The sequence below is a fragment of the Carassius auratus genome, chromosome 30 (assembly GCF_003368295.1).
Source record: "Carassius auratus strain Wakin chromosome 30, ASM336829v1, whole genome shotgun sequence".
NCBI lineage: Eukaryota > Metazoa > Chordata > Actinopteri > Cypriniformes > Cyprinidae > Carassius > Carassius auratus.
Window position 1 is genome coordinate 20,510,250 of NC_039272.1, and position 15,885 is coordinate 20,526,134.

A 15,885-nucleotide genomic window follows, 5' to 3' on the forward strand; every position below is an offset into this window, starting at 1 on the left:
GAATAAGACATTCGCTGACAGTTAGATTAGCTTTTTCGTTGACTGTAGGTTGCTAATAATTAAAATTCTTTTGTCATATAAATCCACCTTGCTAAACAGATTTTGCATGCTAGACATTTGGCCTTTGATAACAGCGGTATTATAATGAAGTGATTTTAATAAATATGTGCAGCAGTGTTTGGGTTTTGTACATTGCGATTGATGTGTGTTTAAATATACTGTAGTTGTTATGGCGTGTGTGATATTTTAAATGATCATTTACAGGAGTATTTTCTGTATGTGTTTTTGCTGTAGGAACTGGGAGGCATTGAAGAGGTGGGATGAGGCGATTTCAGCTCACACCAGACGATCCTGTGCTTGTATGAGATGAAGTCACAGGTATGAAAGAAAATTTCATTCACACTATACAGTTTGTTTGGATGTAAAATGCAAGTCTGCAATAGTGGAATTTACCGCAGATCTAGAGACGCACAGCTGTTTTTGCTGACACACTATTTCCTCTCTTCTCTCTTTCTCTCTGGCTGTTATTTTCATTTCCTCCTCCCTAAATGTAACTGGCCAAACACACTCCCTATTTTGCGGCTTTATACAGAACGTTTTGACATCTAGGTTTTTTTTTTTTTTTTTTCATATTGTAACCTTCTCGTCTCTCACCGTCTTGTGCTGTTACCACACAAACTGTATCTTACATTGTAGAACATAATGGACATAATGTATCTGTCCTTCACTCCGGATGGGGATTATTATTCCTTGAGGACACCAGTTGATTTTAGATAGTGATCTGAATAGGCAAGCCACATCAACATAAATTAACGATGGCATTTAGCAGATGCTTTCTCATGTCTTAATGTAGGGAAAGCCCGTTGGGGTTCAAGTGTCTTGCACAAGAGCGCAGTGGTGATCTGACAAAGCTGTTACACTGTCATTTACTCACCAGTTCATGAGTCACATTTGCTTGGGATCAGACATGGGATCCTTCAATTGGTAACCTAGAAATGTGGTAATCATCTGTCTACCACCTCTGTATTTGTGAGGAAAGGCATTAAACACAATGACATTATATAAACTGTGTTGAAGGAGTGCTAATGTCCTAACCCTCCCTGACTAGTAAAAAATATCTAAAATTATATATAATTTTATTTTTGTTGTTCACTGAATGTTTGTTAAAATAATGTCATGAACAGGATCATGGAGTTTGCTTCAGCTGATGGTGGGCTGTTTATAGAAAAATATGTTTACAGATCACATTAATATGTTAACAGCTTGTAATGAATAGTAAACCTGTTTTTATGAATGATGAATGACGGCGTTAAGACCATAAAAGAAAGAAAAGCACTTTGACGACCCTGCAGGCGGGCTGCTCGGCTCATCTTTAACAAGCCAGAGCAACGTCTTCATCCGGTGTACACATGGGAGAATGTTTGTAAGCTCCTGCTTTATACAAATCAGATGGTGACAGAAACATTTGCATAATGCTCACAGAAAACCATTGATTAAAATCACGGATTAGATCATATTATTGTTAAGATGGCAGAGCTGGTAGAGCAGATGGTGGTTTCAGGTTATGATGAGCCAAAGATGGCCATTAGTTTCAGTCAACAAATGACCTAATCAGCCTTTTTATCTGCTCCGTCATTCGTTACCTCATTCATTCATCTTACCTTTAATATCCTGTCTTTCACTCTTCCTGTCCATTATCCACTCCTAGCGTCTCATCTCAGTTTTAGCTCTGACAGTAAAGATGAGAGTCTGCTATCAGGACATTACAGAATCTTGGATCTGGCAGAGGCAGATCGACTCAAAATACCAGTTTTTTCTGTCGAGCATTTTCATCTCTTTGACATATTACTTGAAATAAATTTTGCACTATACAGAGGGTATTGATAGATTGAAATGTTATGTCATTTATTTTACTTGTTTAACAGGATCTTAGTTACTGTATGTTTTCCAATTGTAGGTATATTTTTGTATATTTGTATTTATGTTCGTTTCTTGTAGTGGGGATTTTCACTATGGGGAGTAAAGGTGTAAATTACCTAGATAACTCAGTTTGTTGGGAAGTTAAAGAAAAACTACAACTCCCACCATTGGACTACAACTCTCCTACCTGGCTTTCACAGGTGTGGTAATCACTGTTGATTGTACAGATGTGTTTGAACACAGTTATGTTGATTGCTACATTTATTGTCTGTATGCCCTGAGGATGGTCGTTTCACCGAAAGCTTGGTGATTAAATTTCCTTTAAGGATTCAAGTGTGGATTCAATTTTCAGGCATTTGAGATGACCAAATTCTGTGATTAAAAAACAAAGACCATTCTAAGCTTTAGACTTCGATGATTTCAACATATCTGCAGTCTAAGCTCGTCTCAGGAATTGTCTTGGATTGCATCATTTGGATTTCTCCTTTATTTTACTTCACTAGTCTGTGCAGAATTTGCTGAATGGCCCTAAATCTTGACATAGATGTTTGCGTACGTGCTTGTCTTACTCAATCATACTCAAACACATATGTGCTATAGAGCCTGTTCAGTGACTTAGCTGTACAGTGGCCCACTAGTGCACAACGCCACAAAATCACCACAACATAACACTTAGTGTTGTGCTGTCATTGTGTTGTTGCTTGTTTCAGTTGTGTTGCATCTTGTTTCCATTGTGTTGTGCTAATTTTGTGTATTGCAACTTTTTTCCATTGTGTTGCAACTTTGTTTCCATTGTGTTGTGCTAATGGCTTTTGTCAGTTGTGTTGTGAATGGTTTCCTATGTGTTGTGCTAATTTCCTTGTGTTGTCTTGTTTCCATTGTGTTGCGACTTGTTTCCGTTGTGTTGTGCTAATTTCGTTTCGTTGTGTTGAGTTAATTTTGATGTTTTGTGCTAAATTCGTTGTGTTGTGTCTTGTTTCCTTCGTGTTGCGACTTGTTTCCACTGTTATGCTTATTTTGTTGTGGCTTGTTTCCATTGTGTTGTGCACTACTGAGCCACTGTATAGCTGTTTACTGAGATGAGTGCACACACAAACACAGTTGTTTGCTCTCTTATTTCACTAACATAGGACAGATTACATCCAGCAGCCGTCATTACATCTGGTCTTAACCCTGTTTTGTCTTTCTCATCTTTAACTGTCTTTAATCTTTTTCTCTAAATTTCCATCCTCTATTATTCTTACTTTAAAACTCCTCTTTCATCACTCTACATCTTATGTTTGGCACAAGTGTCTTGGCTTTGATGTCTGTGAACATTGCGGTTGTAGTTTTGTTTTTCATGGCAAAGACGAGTGTGAGTGAATGACAGGTTGGACTTTAAAACTCCTTTCGACTGATTGATTTCCTGATTAAATTTTCGATCAAAGCAACAACAGTCTGTTCATGTTCTCATCTAGCACTCTCATTCAGAGATCTAGCACAGACTCGGTATGTGGGTGTTAACTTCAGGAACAGGATAAAGCCTAAATCAAATAGTCTTTGCGAAACTGTTAATGTAACCGTGATAGAGCAGCTTTTATAATACAATTGGCTCTCTATTATAGGTTTTCAGAATGAATAAAGACATACGTACATGCATAGAAACATTTCTTTGCAAAAAAATGGCATCTGGAAAACCTATAAAGTTGTTTTTCTACATGCTATAAAGAGCAAGTCAATAGAAAATGGTATGAAATTAATTAAGCTCATTAAGTTTAATGATAAATAATATCAGTTAAAAATATATAACAAAGCATTGCATTTCTTATGGGTTATGAATGATTGGCAACCATTGCATTGAAGTGAAGCTTCATAAGAGGCTGAACATCTGTTGGTCATGTCAGAATGATCACAATTTGTTGAGCTGATTTTTTGAGTTCAGTGCACATGAACAACACCGTAAAGGCATAATTACCAGAAGAAAACTCTGCACTTTCTTTCAAATTGCTATTGATCACAATTACAATACAATATACACAATATATATTGTATGTCATAGACAATTGTCTATTGTATATTGTATAAAATGTGCATACTGTTGTTTTTTTGTTTTTAATCTTGTTGCTTGTACTGCCATAGCACCGTGAAAGAATTTCACCATCGTTACACTATATGTGTGACAAAGAGGTTTGATTTGATACATTACCATGAGTGCTGACTTTACACTTGTAATTGTTGCAGTTGCACCTAATGTGGAGTTTTTTTTTTCTTCCTGCCAATAATAAAACTGTCCAGGCTGTCCATTTAATAAAAAAAAAAAAGAAATATATACTTGAAATCACATTATATAATTATGACTTCCCAGCTCATTAGTGGGAATTTCCCAGAAGCCTTTGAGTGCAGGATAGGTCAGGTATTCATTTCAGCACTGGCTGTCCTTATTTACTCCTTCTTGTAGTGACCTTTTCCTGACTGATCACATGATTATATGAGGTGAGTCCTGAAAAGAGTGATGATTGAGTGTGTCTCTCATTAGTAACCTGATCACATTGAAGTGGCAGATTGGCTCTGCTCTTGCCCTGATCCATCAAGAAGCAATGTTTCACATCATGTCGAGTTTGCATAAAGTTTATTTTTAAATCGTCCTTCTCAATTTGTCCTTTCTTCTCTCTCACCGTGTCCCCTGCATCTGCTTACTACACACCTGCTTAGCAGTGGCTCTCAACCTCATGGTGAATCTAACATATTTCAGCCTCCCTGCAAAAATTCAGAGCCAAACCTGCTGGAAACTAAGATTACAGCCCAGTTTTGTCCTTTAACTGCTGTTACTCTGGCAACACCCTGCCCTGTATAAAGCTTGTATTTACTTTGATTGTTGGGCTGACCTGAATTTAAAAGCTTTAAGTAAATAAAACTCCATAATGGAAAAATCTGTGATGTAAGAACATCCCTGTGTTACCACGTAGTGGAGTGTTTGCTCACCCGTTGCCATTATATAGTCTCTCTCTTATGGCCTAAGTGGATGCTTTGTGTTGTGATAACACTTTATTGATGTTTAAAATTTTAAATTACATCAGCTTAGGAACTGTTGTAACTGAGTAAATATAAATAGAGTGGCTCATTCTTGACATTTAATTTGTAGACCAAACCTGGAGGCTAATTAACCATGTTCAGTCTGGAGAAGTTGGTTACCATTGCCAAAAGTAACAGCCAGTCTGAAGATTTTGGCCAGTTGGAGGAAACTGAATTCACAGATGGGCTCAAACTCCATTTTTATCTCTATAGTTTCAGACTGTGATCCCATTCATTTGGAGGAGTCCGTTTTAGAGCTCATAATGTTGTGTTTTGTCATGTGTCTACTAGCAATGAGGCTCATTTTCTGTTTGACTTTGTTGTGTTGGAAACAACCGGTAGTCTGGTAGATTGTGATCATCATTCATTTGGTCAGTAAGTGTTTGATGCCTAGGGTTTTAAAGTGCTCCTAATATGCTATTTGAAAGCTTCATAATTTGGTTTTGAGAGTTTCCTACAACAGGTTTACATTCATGCAAGGTTAAAAAAAAAATTCTTATAATATGCATCTAAATGTATCTTATTTCTCAGCAACGCTCAAATGATTTATTTGAAGATTCATCTTTCCAAACCCCTCCGTTGCGTGAAGACTACTCTGATTGGTCCAATGACCCAGTCTGTTGTGCTTGGTCTGCTGCTGCATACAGTGCATGCCGGAAACGGAGTGTATTACAGACCCAAATAGCAATTATGTGAATATGTTAACTTTTGAAGTGTGAACTTACCGGAAAGGGAATTCAAATTTTAAACGACTCGATTAAGCCATTCAGAGTCAACTCCATCTTTTATGAAACAATAACTTACAATTTATGAAAGTTTATTTTTTTATTTCAATTTATTTGAATAACTAAACAATCTATGATGCACTTTCAGCTTTACTTTGCAGGCTGTTTACAATCACATACCGCTACACACTGAATGAAAGGTTATTTTCAAAAATCTATAATAGGGGATACTTTAAAATCTAGATTTGAGTTTAGATTAAAAATTAGGGTTGAGAAAATATTTCAGAATTGAGTCTGGCAACTTCTAACTTTGTGATGTGTAATCCTTAGGTGTTGATCACCCTTCAAGAAGTGTTCCTGGCTGTGCAGTCTGCAGAGATGGCCACCAGACTCCGCCCCCTCTGGTGGGAGGCGTGGCAAACTCTGGGCCGCGCCCAACTAAGCCTTGGCGAAGTAGAACTTGTAAGTAGATTTTATGTAATGAGCTGCAATTACGCCAAAAGAATAGAGTTAAATGGGCACCTTTCGGATCCTACCGTAATAAATAAATAGAACAAGCAAATAATTTTATTTGTGTGAAATGTGCATAAATGTGACATTTAGTCCAAATATATATATATATATTTTTTTTTATTCGACAAGCAGTTTCTTTTTCTTTGATTGAAATTAGAGCATTCTTGCTTTTTTGTTTGTCTATTATTTTATTATTCTATTTTCTATATTTTTTTTTTTTCCTGTTTGTTTGGTAATGAACATCATTGAACAAATGTTCTCTTTTATTGAATCCTGTCCCACAACATCAGGGCCCTAGGCGACAACCTGTATAGCCTAAATGAATAGCCGACCTTGGGAGTCAATTTATTAGGTGTTGAGTGATGAATTTCCACACAGTTTATTCAGCCTTCTGAGGCATCGCTTCCAATTTTAAACTCCAGCATCCCTCCATGTTATGCTATCAGTGTCCTTGTCAGTCAGTATGACGTGAATATGTCAGTATGAGTCCTCTTGCCATTTATCCATCACACAAATTGAGTGTCATTGTGAAGAAATGTGTAGTTCAGTACATCCAAGCCCAGGAGCATGGAAGATTACTTGAAGAGGAACACTGCCACACCTTACATGCCCCGACCTGTGTGTGATTGTGTGCGTTAGACAGACCTGCTTAATGAAAGAAAACCTTGCAGATCCTGCAGTTCTCCAGCTAGTAACTACTTGCGTGTGTGTGTGTATAGTAATCCAAACACTCATCGCACACACTGAGTTTGACGTCTTGGCTAGAAGTTGAATAAATACTTTACTATTTTGGGCTAAGCATGCCTTGTCAAGTCATTCACCAAAGAGAAAAATAACCTGAGGATGGAGAGGGACTGAAAATGTTGAAATGTTAGGACTAATGTTTACGTTCTGTGATTTCTAATAGGGCTGTAGTCTTCTGCAGGATCATGGAACACATTTTCTTAGAACTGCTGAAATGATATTTAACTTTCTATTAAAAGGTTGTTCACAAAAAGGATAACTATTTTCCCACCCAAAGCTTTAATTCATATCACAGGATATTTTTTTCAAGATTTATTCAAACTGTGCCAGTGTTCATTCTCAAATGAACATGTGTAACATCAATAAGAGCTCCTGCGTTTATTTTGCTCAAATGTAAATGATTAGTTTTAATACAATTTATGTCTGTTGGGTCAAAGTAGAGTTCATAGTATCAATGTTTATGCATTGTTGAAGCTTTTGGAACCCTGCTGATCATTTGTAATCGTTTTAAATGAGGCCTTATTAGCATTTTCTTGATTCTGAATCATAGTGTCCGCACGATATTGCATAATTTAACACATTCTTTAAAGAAAAACAACTCATTTTACATTGGGCAATTCATTCCAGCTCGCAAAAGATTAATATCCAATCAATTTTACCACATTTTGAGCACATTTTACTGAAAATCATGCGGTTTTCTGGAAATCTCCAGTTCATTCCAAAGGAATGTTCTATAAAGTTTGAGTAATAAATAAAGAGGCTGGAGAAGAAGGTTTAGGTTTTTTCCGTCCCCTTAATATTTTAATAAATTTTTGCAAAAAAAAAAAAAAAAGCTGCTTTGTTTGGAGTTAAAAAAAATTATTATATGCAGAATTGTTCACATTAAGATCAATAAAATGCATTTATAAAATTGATAGGATGAATTACCCTTTCATGCCTACTTTTGTTGTTATAACCACATAAAAATGTCAAGTAACTTTTGCATTTGTAAAAAAAAAAAAATAATAAAAGGAAAAAAAGTCATCTTACAGGACTCAGCACTTTTCGGTTTGTACGTTGGTCATTTCTAATGGACGAGGCAAGATTGAATGAGTCTATATCATGACTTCAGCACAACTGTTGAAATCATCTCTGCTAAATCGATCAGGACTCTGGAGGAGGAAAGGTCTCCCGAAGCCATCAGATAGCTTTATTCCTCATTAAAGGTTTTCTTTTTCTTTTTTTTTCTTTTCCTTCTTGACAAGGGCTTGAGATTCTTGGTTCCTGCTCACACTGGCTCTGATATTCTTCCTCTCTCAGCCTCTGATACGTGATCTAGTGTTTCTGTTGAAGGAGTCGACTATTCCTTTTTAGATTGTCAAGTCAATAGGGCAATTATGAAAGTAAAATGGCTCGCTAAATCCTATTTCTGAATTCATTATTTTCCCAGGGGATGAAGAGAAAGCAAATGTGGTTCTTTCTCTCCCTTTCATCCCCTCGTCCCCTGGGTAACACGAGCAGGGTGACTGATTCACAGCAGGAACTAGGCTTAGGACCTCATACAGAATTAAATGAACATGTGTTAGATCAGTTCTCCATGGACTGAACGACCTTTTCAGCGCTCAGGCAGCTATGATACTGTTTGCACATAAAAGCCATCTTCAGGAAATAAATATTTAGCTATCTGACGGTCATTTTAATACTTTGGATACCAAATATTGAGTGTAGAATAAATCGGACACACGTAGTTGATGTTTCATTTTTCTTTTTTTTTTGTATGCAATCATGGATGATGTGATTTGTTAGGGCTTATTATAAGTCAAGCTTATTATAAATTGAGCTGAAACCACATGCGTTTCTTTTTAACTTATTTCTTAAAGTGTTTTTCTGGCTAGAAATGGGAAATGACTTTTGTGTAAATAAAGTTGTTTTAGTACATTTTCATTAGTTCCAGAAGGCTGCTGAGGTTTATTTTATTATGAGAGCTAGCAGGGAGTCATAAATGCTCATTTGGTTTGATTGAAACATCTGTTCATGTTCATTTTGGAGTGTAAGGTATGTGCTCATGCAGTCCATTCATGTTATATTTTGGGCAAAACACAACATAGGGCAGAACTAGCATTCAGTGTGCCAATGCTTTTGGTTATATTAAACATTTAAGTTCAGATAAAAACATGAACTAATTTAAATGAAACTGGACTTCTTGAGGTAGAAGTTAGACTTAAAGATTAACAATGTTGCGAAAGATTTATATCTCAAATAAATGCTGTCTTTTTGAACTTTCTATTCATTAATGAATGTATTATTAGGGTAGTAAACCATTTTCATGAATGATTTCTGAAGGGCCATGTGACAAGACAGCAAAGGCTGCTGAAAATTCAGCTTTGCCTCAGAGGAATAAATTACATTTTGAAATATTTCAGATTTCAAAATAATAGTGTTTACTCTATTTTTGATCAAATATCACATTTACAATAAGATTACATTTGTTAACCTTAACCTAAGAATGATAAATACTTCTAAAGCATTTATTAATTTTATGTGAATTCCCACTTGTTTCATGTTCTCTCTGTATGTTCCAGGCTGTACGGTCCTTCCAAGTGGCATTGCACATGCATCCGTCTGAGCGCCCCCTCTGGGAGGAAGACCTAGGCTGGGCCCTAAAGCTCCGGGAGCAGCAGAAATCTCTCCGTGAAAGAGAGAAACAGGAAGAGGAAGCCCGAAGGCTCCTCGTGGAAGCTCCTGAGCTGAAGAGTGATTATGATTTTGAAAGCGATGAAGTGATTGAGGCTTGCACTGCCATGGCTGAAAGACAGAAACAATATGAGGACCTAAAGAAAACAGCGCTTGTTGTGGACACACACGGGGTCACCAAAGAGGTGATTGTCGAAGATGACAGCGAACCCACTTCATCCTCTCAGAGTGTTTTAGTCAAGGCACGGGGACTCTGAATGAAATAGAGGCTAGTTTTGTGTCTCCCCATGTGTATATTGTTTAGATTATGTACGTATTGTTAAGTTTATTTGATAATCCAGGATTCTGATTGACTTCCTCATAGTGTTTAACAAAGTTACTATTCCCAGTGATTTTGTAAAGTGAGATTCAGATTTCAAGAAGAATTTGAAGAATGCTTCTGGATCATTTTCACTCAAACAAGAGCATAAATTCCTTCCTTCTACTGAAGCGTTCTGTGGTTATTTCATAGTTTTAGCACAGCTAAGCATCGCCTTTTAAGTTTCCAAAATAGCAGAGCAATCCCTTTTTAAAAGGGTCATGATCTGCCTTTTTTAATTATTTTGTACTGTTCTTTGAGGTCGCCTTATGATGTTATAAAGATTTTTACATCAAAATCATAATAGTTTAGAAGCAATTGGCTATTTTCTGTCCTGTTCATCACCCCCCGCATCAGAACGCTCTTTGCGTTTGACAGATTGTAGGCTCGGAAGTAAACACCCACTGATATGATTGGCTTACATTTCCTTCATAGATGAAAAGTGCTGTCATTTAGGTTAATAACGCATAAATAGTACATATCAAATGATCTGTAATGACAGACAAAGCAATAATTATATTTATTATAATTATATTATATTATATTATAATTGTAATTATAAAGCAAAAATTTTTACATCAAAATCATAATAGTTTAGAAGCAATTGGCTATTTTCTGTCCTGTTCATCACCCCCCGCATCAGAACGCTCTGTTTAAATAGATTTGACAGATTGTAGGCTCGGAAGTAAACACCCACTGATATGATTGGCTTACATTTCCTTCATAGATGAAAACTGCTGTCATTTAGGTTAATAACGCATAAATAGTACATATCAAATCATCTGTAATGACAGACAAAGCAATAGTGTTCACATAAAGATCAACAGTCACATTTGTGTGGTGCCACATTGCATTACTGCTGGAACGGATCCAATATATAGCATCTCTTTTAGTTTTTGTTCCTTGTTTGTAAATCCACAGTAAAATGATATGAGGACCAAGTTCTCACTGACGAGACATCTTTATTATTTGGTTTCTGCATTTGTCTCTTTCGTTACGTGCGCAAAACGTTGGGCGGGGCTAAACAGGATGTAGAAGCAGGCGATTATCTTTCTCTATGGAGGCGGTGTTAACCACACTATGATGTCATAAAGTGCTATATCCGTCGTTATGACAGACTGGCTCAGTTTGGACCCGAGTGCTGTTAAAGCAGTGTGAATCTCTGATGGACCAGTGGGAAGAGCAAGATACACACAAACACCCACATTTGCAGTGGTGGACAGTAACGGAGTAGCTTTACTTCGTTACTGTACTTAAGTACATTTTTCAAGTATCTGTACTTTACTGGAGTAGTTTTATTTTGAGTGACTTTTACTTTTACTTCACTACATTCCAAAGCATAAAATCGTACTTTTTACTTCACTACATTTCATAAAACATATCGTTACTCCCTATAATATATCACGTGCTCCGACACGCAGAGTCTGATTCATCATGAACGAACTGAGTCTTTTCAAAATAAACTTTTCAAACGGATCACGAATCGCACCAAATGATTCGTTTAGGAATTAGAATGATCCGATTGCAGCTGTTCTGGAGTCGACCACTCACTGATTCAAATGAACCGTTTAGTGCGAGTCAGTAAGAACCGGGAGATCTTGTGAGCGCGCGTGCGTCTGATGTTGCTAAAAGTAAGTTATTAATGTCGATATTTAGGATTAATTATTGTAACTGAAAATCATATTTAGGTCAAAATTGTCAGTTGTTTGGGAACTAAATCCGTTGTAAAGAGTGATCTGTTTAAGCCCACTGAAATGCTCGAGTGCAGACGCATCAATTTTAGGTTAAAAAAAAAAACTTTAAATAACACAGATTAAATACAATAACTCATGGACGTTCAAATTACCCACTGCCATAATGTTAACAGTTTTATTAAAATGTCCTATGTGACGTCTGTTTTTATATTGTTTATGAACAGTAACGTTATACATATGTATATTGTTTGGATTAACTAGAAGAGTAGACAGACATAAATGTTTATTCATAACCGTACTGAAAATAAGTAAATATTGTTAGCTGATGCTAACTGTCTAGCTAAGATTTTAAATTTTTATAAATAATGTCCAAATATTTTTGTTCAACCACCTATATATATATATATATGTGTGTGTGTGTGTGTGTGTGTGTGTGTGTGTGTGTGTGTGTGTGTGTGTGTGTGTGTGTGTGTGTGTGTGTGTGTAGATTACACCTGGGGAGAAAAGAAAGGATGTGATGTTCAGAACATGGTAACTACAGTAATTATCAAAGTGGGAAGAGATGCACCCCGTTTGGCCAGGGGTGTTTTTACACCACAGACAAGGTTTGAGAAAGAAAAAATCATTATGAAAATATAATTATATTTTCCTTAATGTTCTTCCTAACTTCAGGCCTTATTATCATGTCATATATAAAGTTACAGTACAGACCAAAAGTTTGGACACACCTTCTCATTCAAAGAGTTTTCTTTATTTTCATGACTATGAAAATTGTAGATTCACACTGAAGGCATCAAAACTATGAATTAACACATGTGGAATTATGTATGGAATTATATTCATAACAAAAAAGTGTGAAACAACTGAAAATATGTCATATTGTAGGTTATTCAAAGTAGCCACCTTTTGCTTTGATTACTGCTTTGCACACTCTTGGCTTTCTCTTGATGAGCTTCAAGAGGTAGTCACCTGAAATGGTCTTCCAACAGTGTTGAAGGAGTTCCCCGAGAGATGCTTAGCACTTGTTGGCCCTTTTGCCTTCTGTCTGCGGTCCAGCTCACCCCTAAACCATCTGGATTGGGTTCAGGTCCGGTGACTGTGGAGGACAGGTCATCATCACTCTCCTTCTTGATCAAATAGACCTTGATGCCTTCAGTGTGACTCTACAATCTTCATAGTCATGAAAATAAAGAAAACTCTTTGAATGAGAAGGTGTGTCCAAACTTTTGGTCTGTACTGTAACTTTGATGTTCTGTAAAACAACAAACTTTAAAATACTTTGTTCTTACTGGTGAAAATCAGATGGTCATCTCTGTTTTCTCTCAGGTACATCATAGTGTAAGCTTCACAGTTAATATCACTCTCATCAGCGTAGTCCATATCAACAACAAAAATATATCTTGACTCCATATAGTGGTTATTTTGGAAAAAACCCCGGGTATTTTGAGCAGTAGGATTATAAAAAGAATATGTGCTAATATAAAATTAAATTAAGTAGCCTATATAAAATTGCAAACATCTATCTTTCAGTACTTTTTTACTTAAGTACATAAAAAATCTAGTACTTTTGTACTTTCACTTGAGTAAGATTGAAAAAGGAGTACTTTTACTCTTACTGGAGTAATATTTTATTATATGTATCTGTACTTTTACTCAAGTACTTGACTTGTGTACTTCGTCCACCACTGCACATTTGCTCCATTATCTATCTACAGAATTTTGGAGTTTTGTTAGTATTACTAAGAAATGAAGCAGGAGTAATGGAGTCATGGGTTAAACTCCAGCTAAAGATCATGCAGGAGAGGAAAGAGGTCATGCAGGGAGGAATATTAACCATTGACTGCATGCTTTATTCTAGGATTATATAAGGATTTAATGTGTTCTTTGTGCAGGTAGAATAATGTTCGACAGGTTGCTACAGGTTGATTTTTTTTTTTTTTTTTTACTTTTACATAAGAATACCTGACATTAACATCTTCATAAAAAACATTACTCATTATCCAATATACAATATATTATATTATTGAATATAATATAATGCCTAAAACTACTCGTTCAAAATAAAATTTGCTTTACTCTGTTATTCTGTACCAAGAACCCCAGAATTTCAGGTTGATTTTGACATGACTTACATGTGTTTTGTGTTTTTGGCTGTTACTGCCACTGACCCCATTATTTATAGGCATTCATACACTATCCGCACTGATACTGTCCAGCTGCCTGCGTGGGCTGCAAACTGGGCCATTTACGTCTCTAATGCTTTTTATTTGGCACCTGTGGGACTTGGCGGAAGCTTCCAGCATCCTTCTGCCTCCTGCTAATCCTTTGCTAATTGTTGCTTCATTCAAATAAATGAGGACACTAACGTCTTCGCTAATGATGTTTTAGGGAGATGCCTGAAACTGATGCACTGTGGACTGTGCTAAAGATTGCTTTTGTCAGTTCTCATTAATGTATACGTATGGAATCGGGACAGGTGGCAGTTTGTACGTCACAACAAGTGCACAAATGCATGATGCATGCTGAGAATACTTGCAGTGGAGAGTAGAACTGATTATCCTTCACGAGCTAATGAAATTATGGGATGTCTACAGTTGGTGAAGGTCTCCAGATCTGTTCCTGCACATTGGTCATCTTGTAAAGATCATATAATGAGACCCCAGTGAATCACTTTTTTTAGTTTGAACCACGAAAGCAAACCAAATATATATTTTATATATTTAAGGATGGTGATACAATTTGATGAATACATGAGGTCAAACATGACCTAACCTAACCAGTCATTTATTCTTCTAAAAATATAATGAGCTCTGACCTTTTGAAAAAGTAGATGTAAGGATTGCTGACACATTGGAAACATTACACTTGAAAATACATTATGGGTCATCTGTCTTTTTCCTTTTACAGATGCAATCTATTCTGTGAGTAGGATGAGTGTGCACATGTCTTATGAATAATGGACTTGTTTTTCAATTATTGACTTGTCCAATCAGTAAATTATTTATAATTTTTGAACAGATCCATTGTGTTCACTGATGTTCTCCAGACACTTTTGCATCTCTGAAGTCATATTTATTTGTGTGAATGACAAATCAATATATATATTTTATTTAAAAAAAAAGTGTCAGAAATGTAATTTAGTTAAAAATGATGGCTTTCTCAAACAATTTCTAAAATATTTTTGATTAGACGTTTGCCTTTGATTTTGATTGCAATTGGAGAATTTTATTTTGAACTTTATTCAGTTATCCCTAAAGCTAATTGACACCATCGAATTTTGTAATAATCTGATATATTAAATTGATTTGTAATGCTTGGTAGGACTGGGAACTTTTGATTCATTTAATTGATTTCAATGATATTTGAATGATGTTATAAAGCTGCTATGCTTATTTTAATATTTAAGCGTGCGACAAGAAATACCTTAAGATTTTTGTTTTCTGTTTTCTATTTGTCTTCAGTTCAAGAGTTTATTTCAGCATAAATAGCTGGCCATTGCACATTCTGGAGGGTCACATCGAGGGTAAGAGAAAGACAAGATATGAGGAAATTGAATACCTGACATTAACATCTTCATAAAAAACATTACTCATTATCCAATATACAATATATTATATTATTGAATATAATATAATGCCTAAAACTACTCGTTCAAAATAAAATTTGCTTTACTCTGTTATTCTGTACCAAGAACCCCAGAATTTCAGGTTGATTTTGACATGACTTACATGTGTTTTGTGTTTTTGGCTGTTACTGCCACTGACCCCATTATTTATAGGCATTCATACACTATCCGCACTGATACTGTCCAGCTGCCTGCGTGGGCTGCAAACTGGGCCATTTACGTCTCTAATGCTTTTTATTTGGCACCTGTGGGACTTGGCGGAAGCTTCCAGCATCCTTCTGCCTCCTGCTAATCCTTTGCTAATTGTTGCTTCATTCAAATAAATGAGGACACTAACGTCTTCGCTAATGATGTTTTAGGGAGATGCCTGAAACTGATGCACTGTGGACTGTGCTAAAGATTGCTTTTGTCAGTTCTCATTAATGTATACGTATGGAATCGGGACAGGTGGCAGTTTGTACGTCACAACAAGTGCACAAATGCATGATGCATGCTGAGAATACTTGCAGTGGAGAGTAGAACTGATTATCCTTCACGAGCTAATGAAATTATGGGATGTCTACAGTTGGTGAAGGTCTCCAG

The 15,885-nt window shown here is 36.2% G+C and overlaps 1 protein-coding gene across 1 annotated transcript; it reads left to right on the plus strand.

The window, feature by feature from the left end:
* Window positions 1-336: 336 nt before the first annotated feature.
* On the plus strand, window positions 337-10,110 carry LOC113049596 (tetratricopeptide repeat protein 33-like). The gene is made up of 3 exons (XM_026212075.1): window positions 337-378; window positions 6,027-6,158; window positions 9,515-10,110. Exons 1-3 carry the CDS (start codon window positions 367-369, stop codon window positions 9,881-9,883), a joined length of 513 nt encoding a protein of 170 aa, XP_026067860.1. The 5' UTR covers window positions 337-366; the 3' UTR covers window positions 9,884-10,110.
* Window positions 10,111-15,885: the final 5,775 nt, after the last annotated feature.

What these genes read in the sequence shown, in the direction of transcription:
- LOC113049596 (XM_026212075.1), top strand. An exon ending in GCCTTGGCGAAGTAGAACTT is followed by an intron (nt 6,159 to 9,514) that starts GTAAGTAGATTT and finishes TGTATGTTCCAG; the next exon opens with GCTGTACGGTCCTTCCAAGT.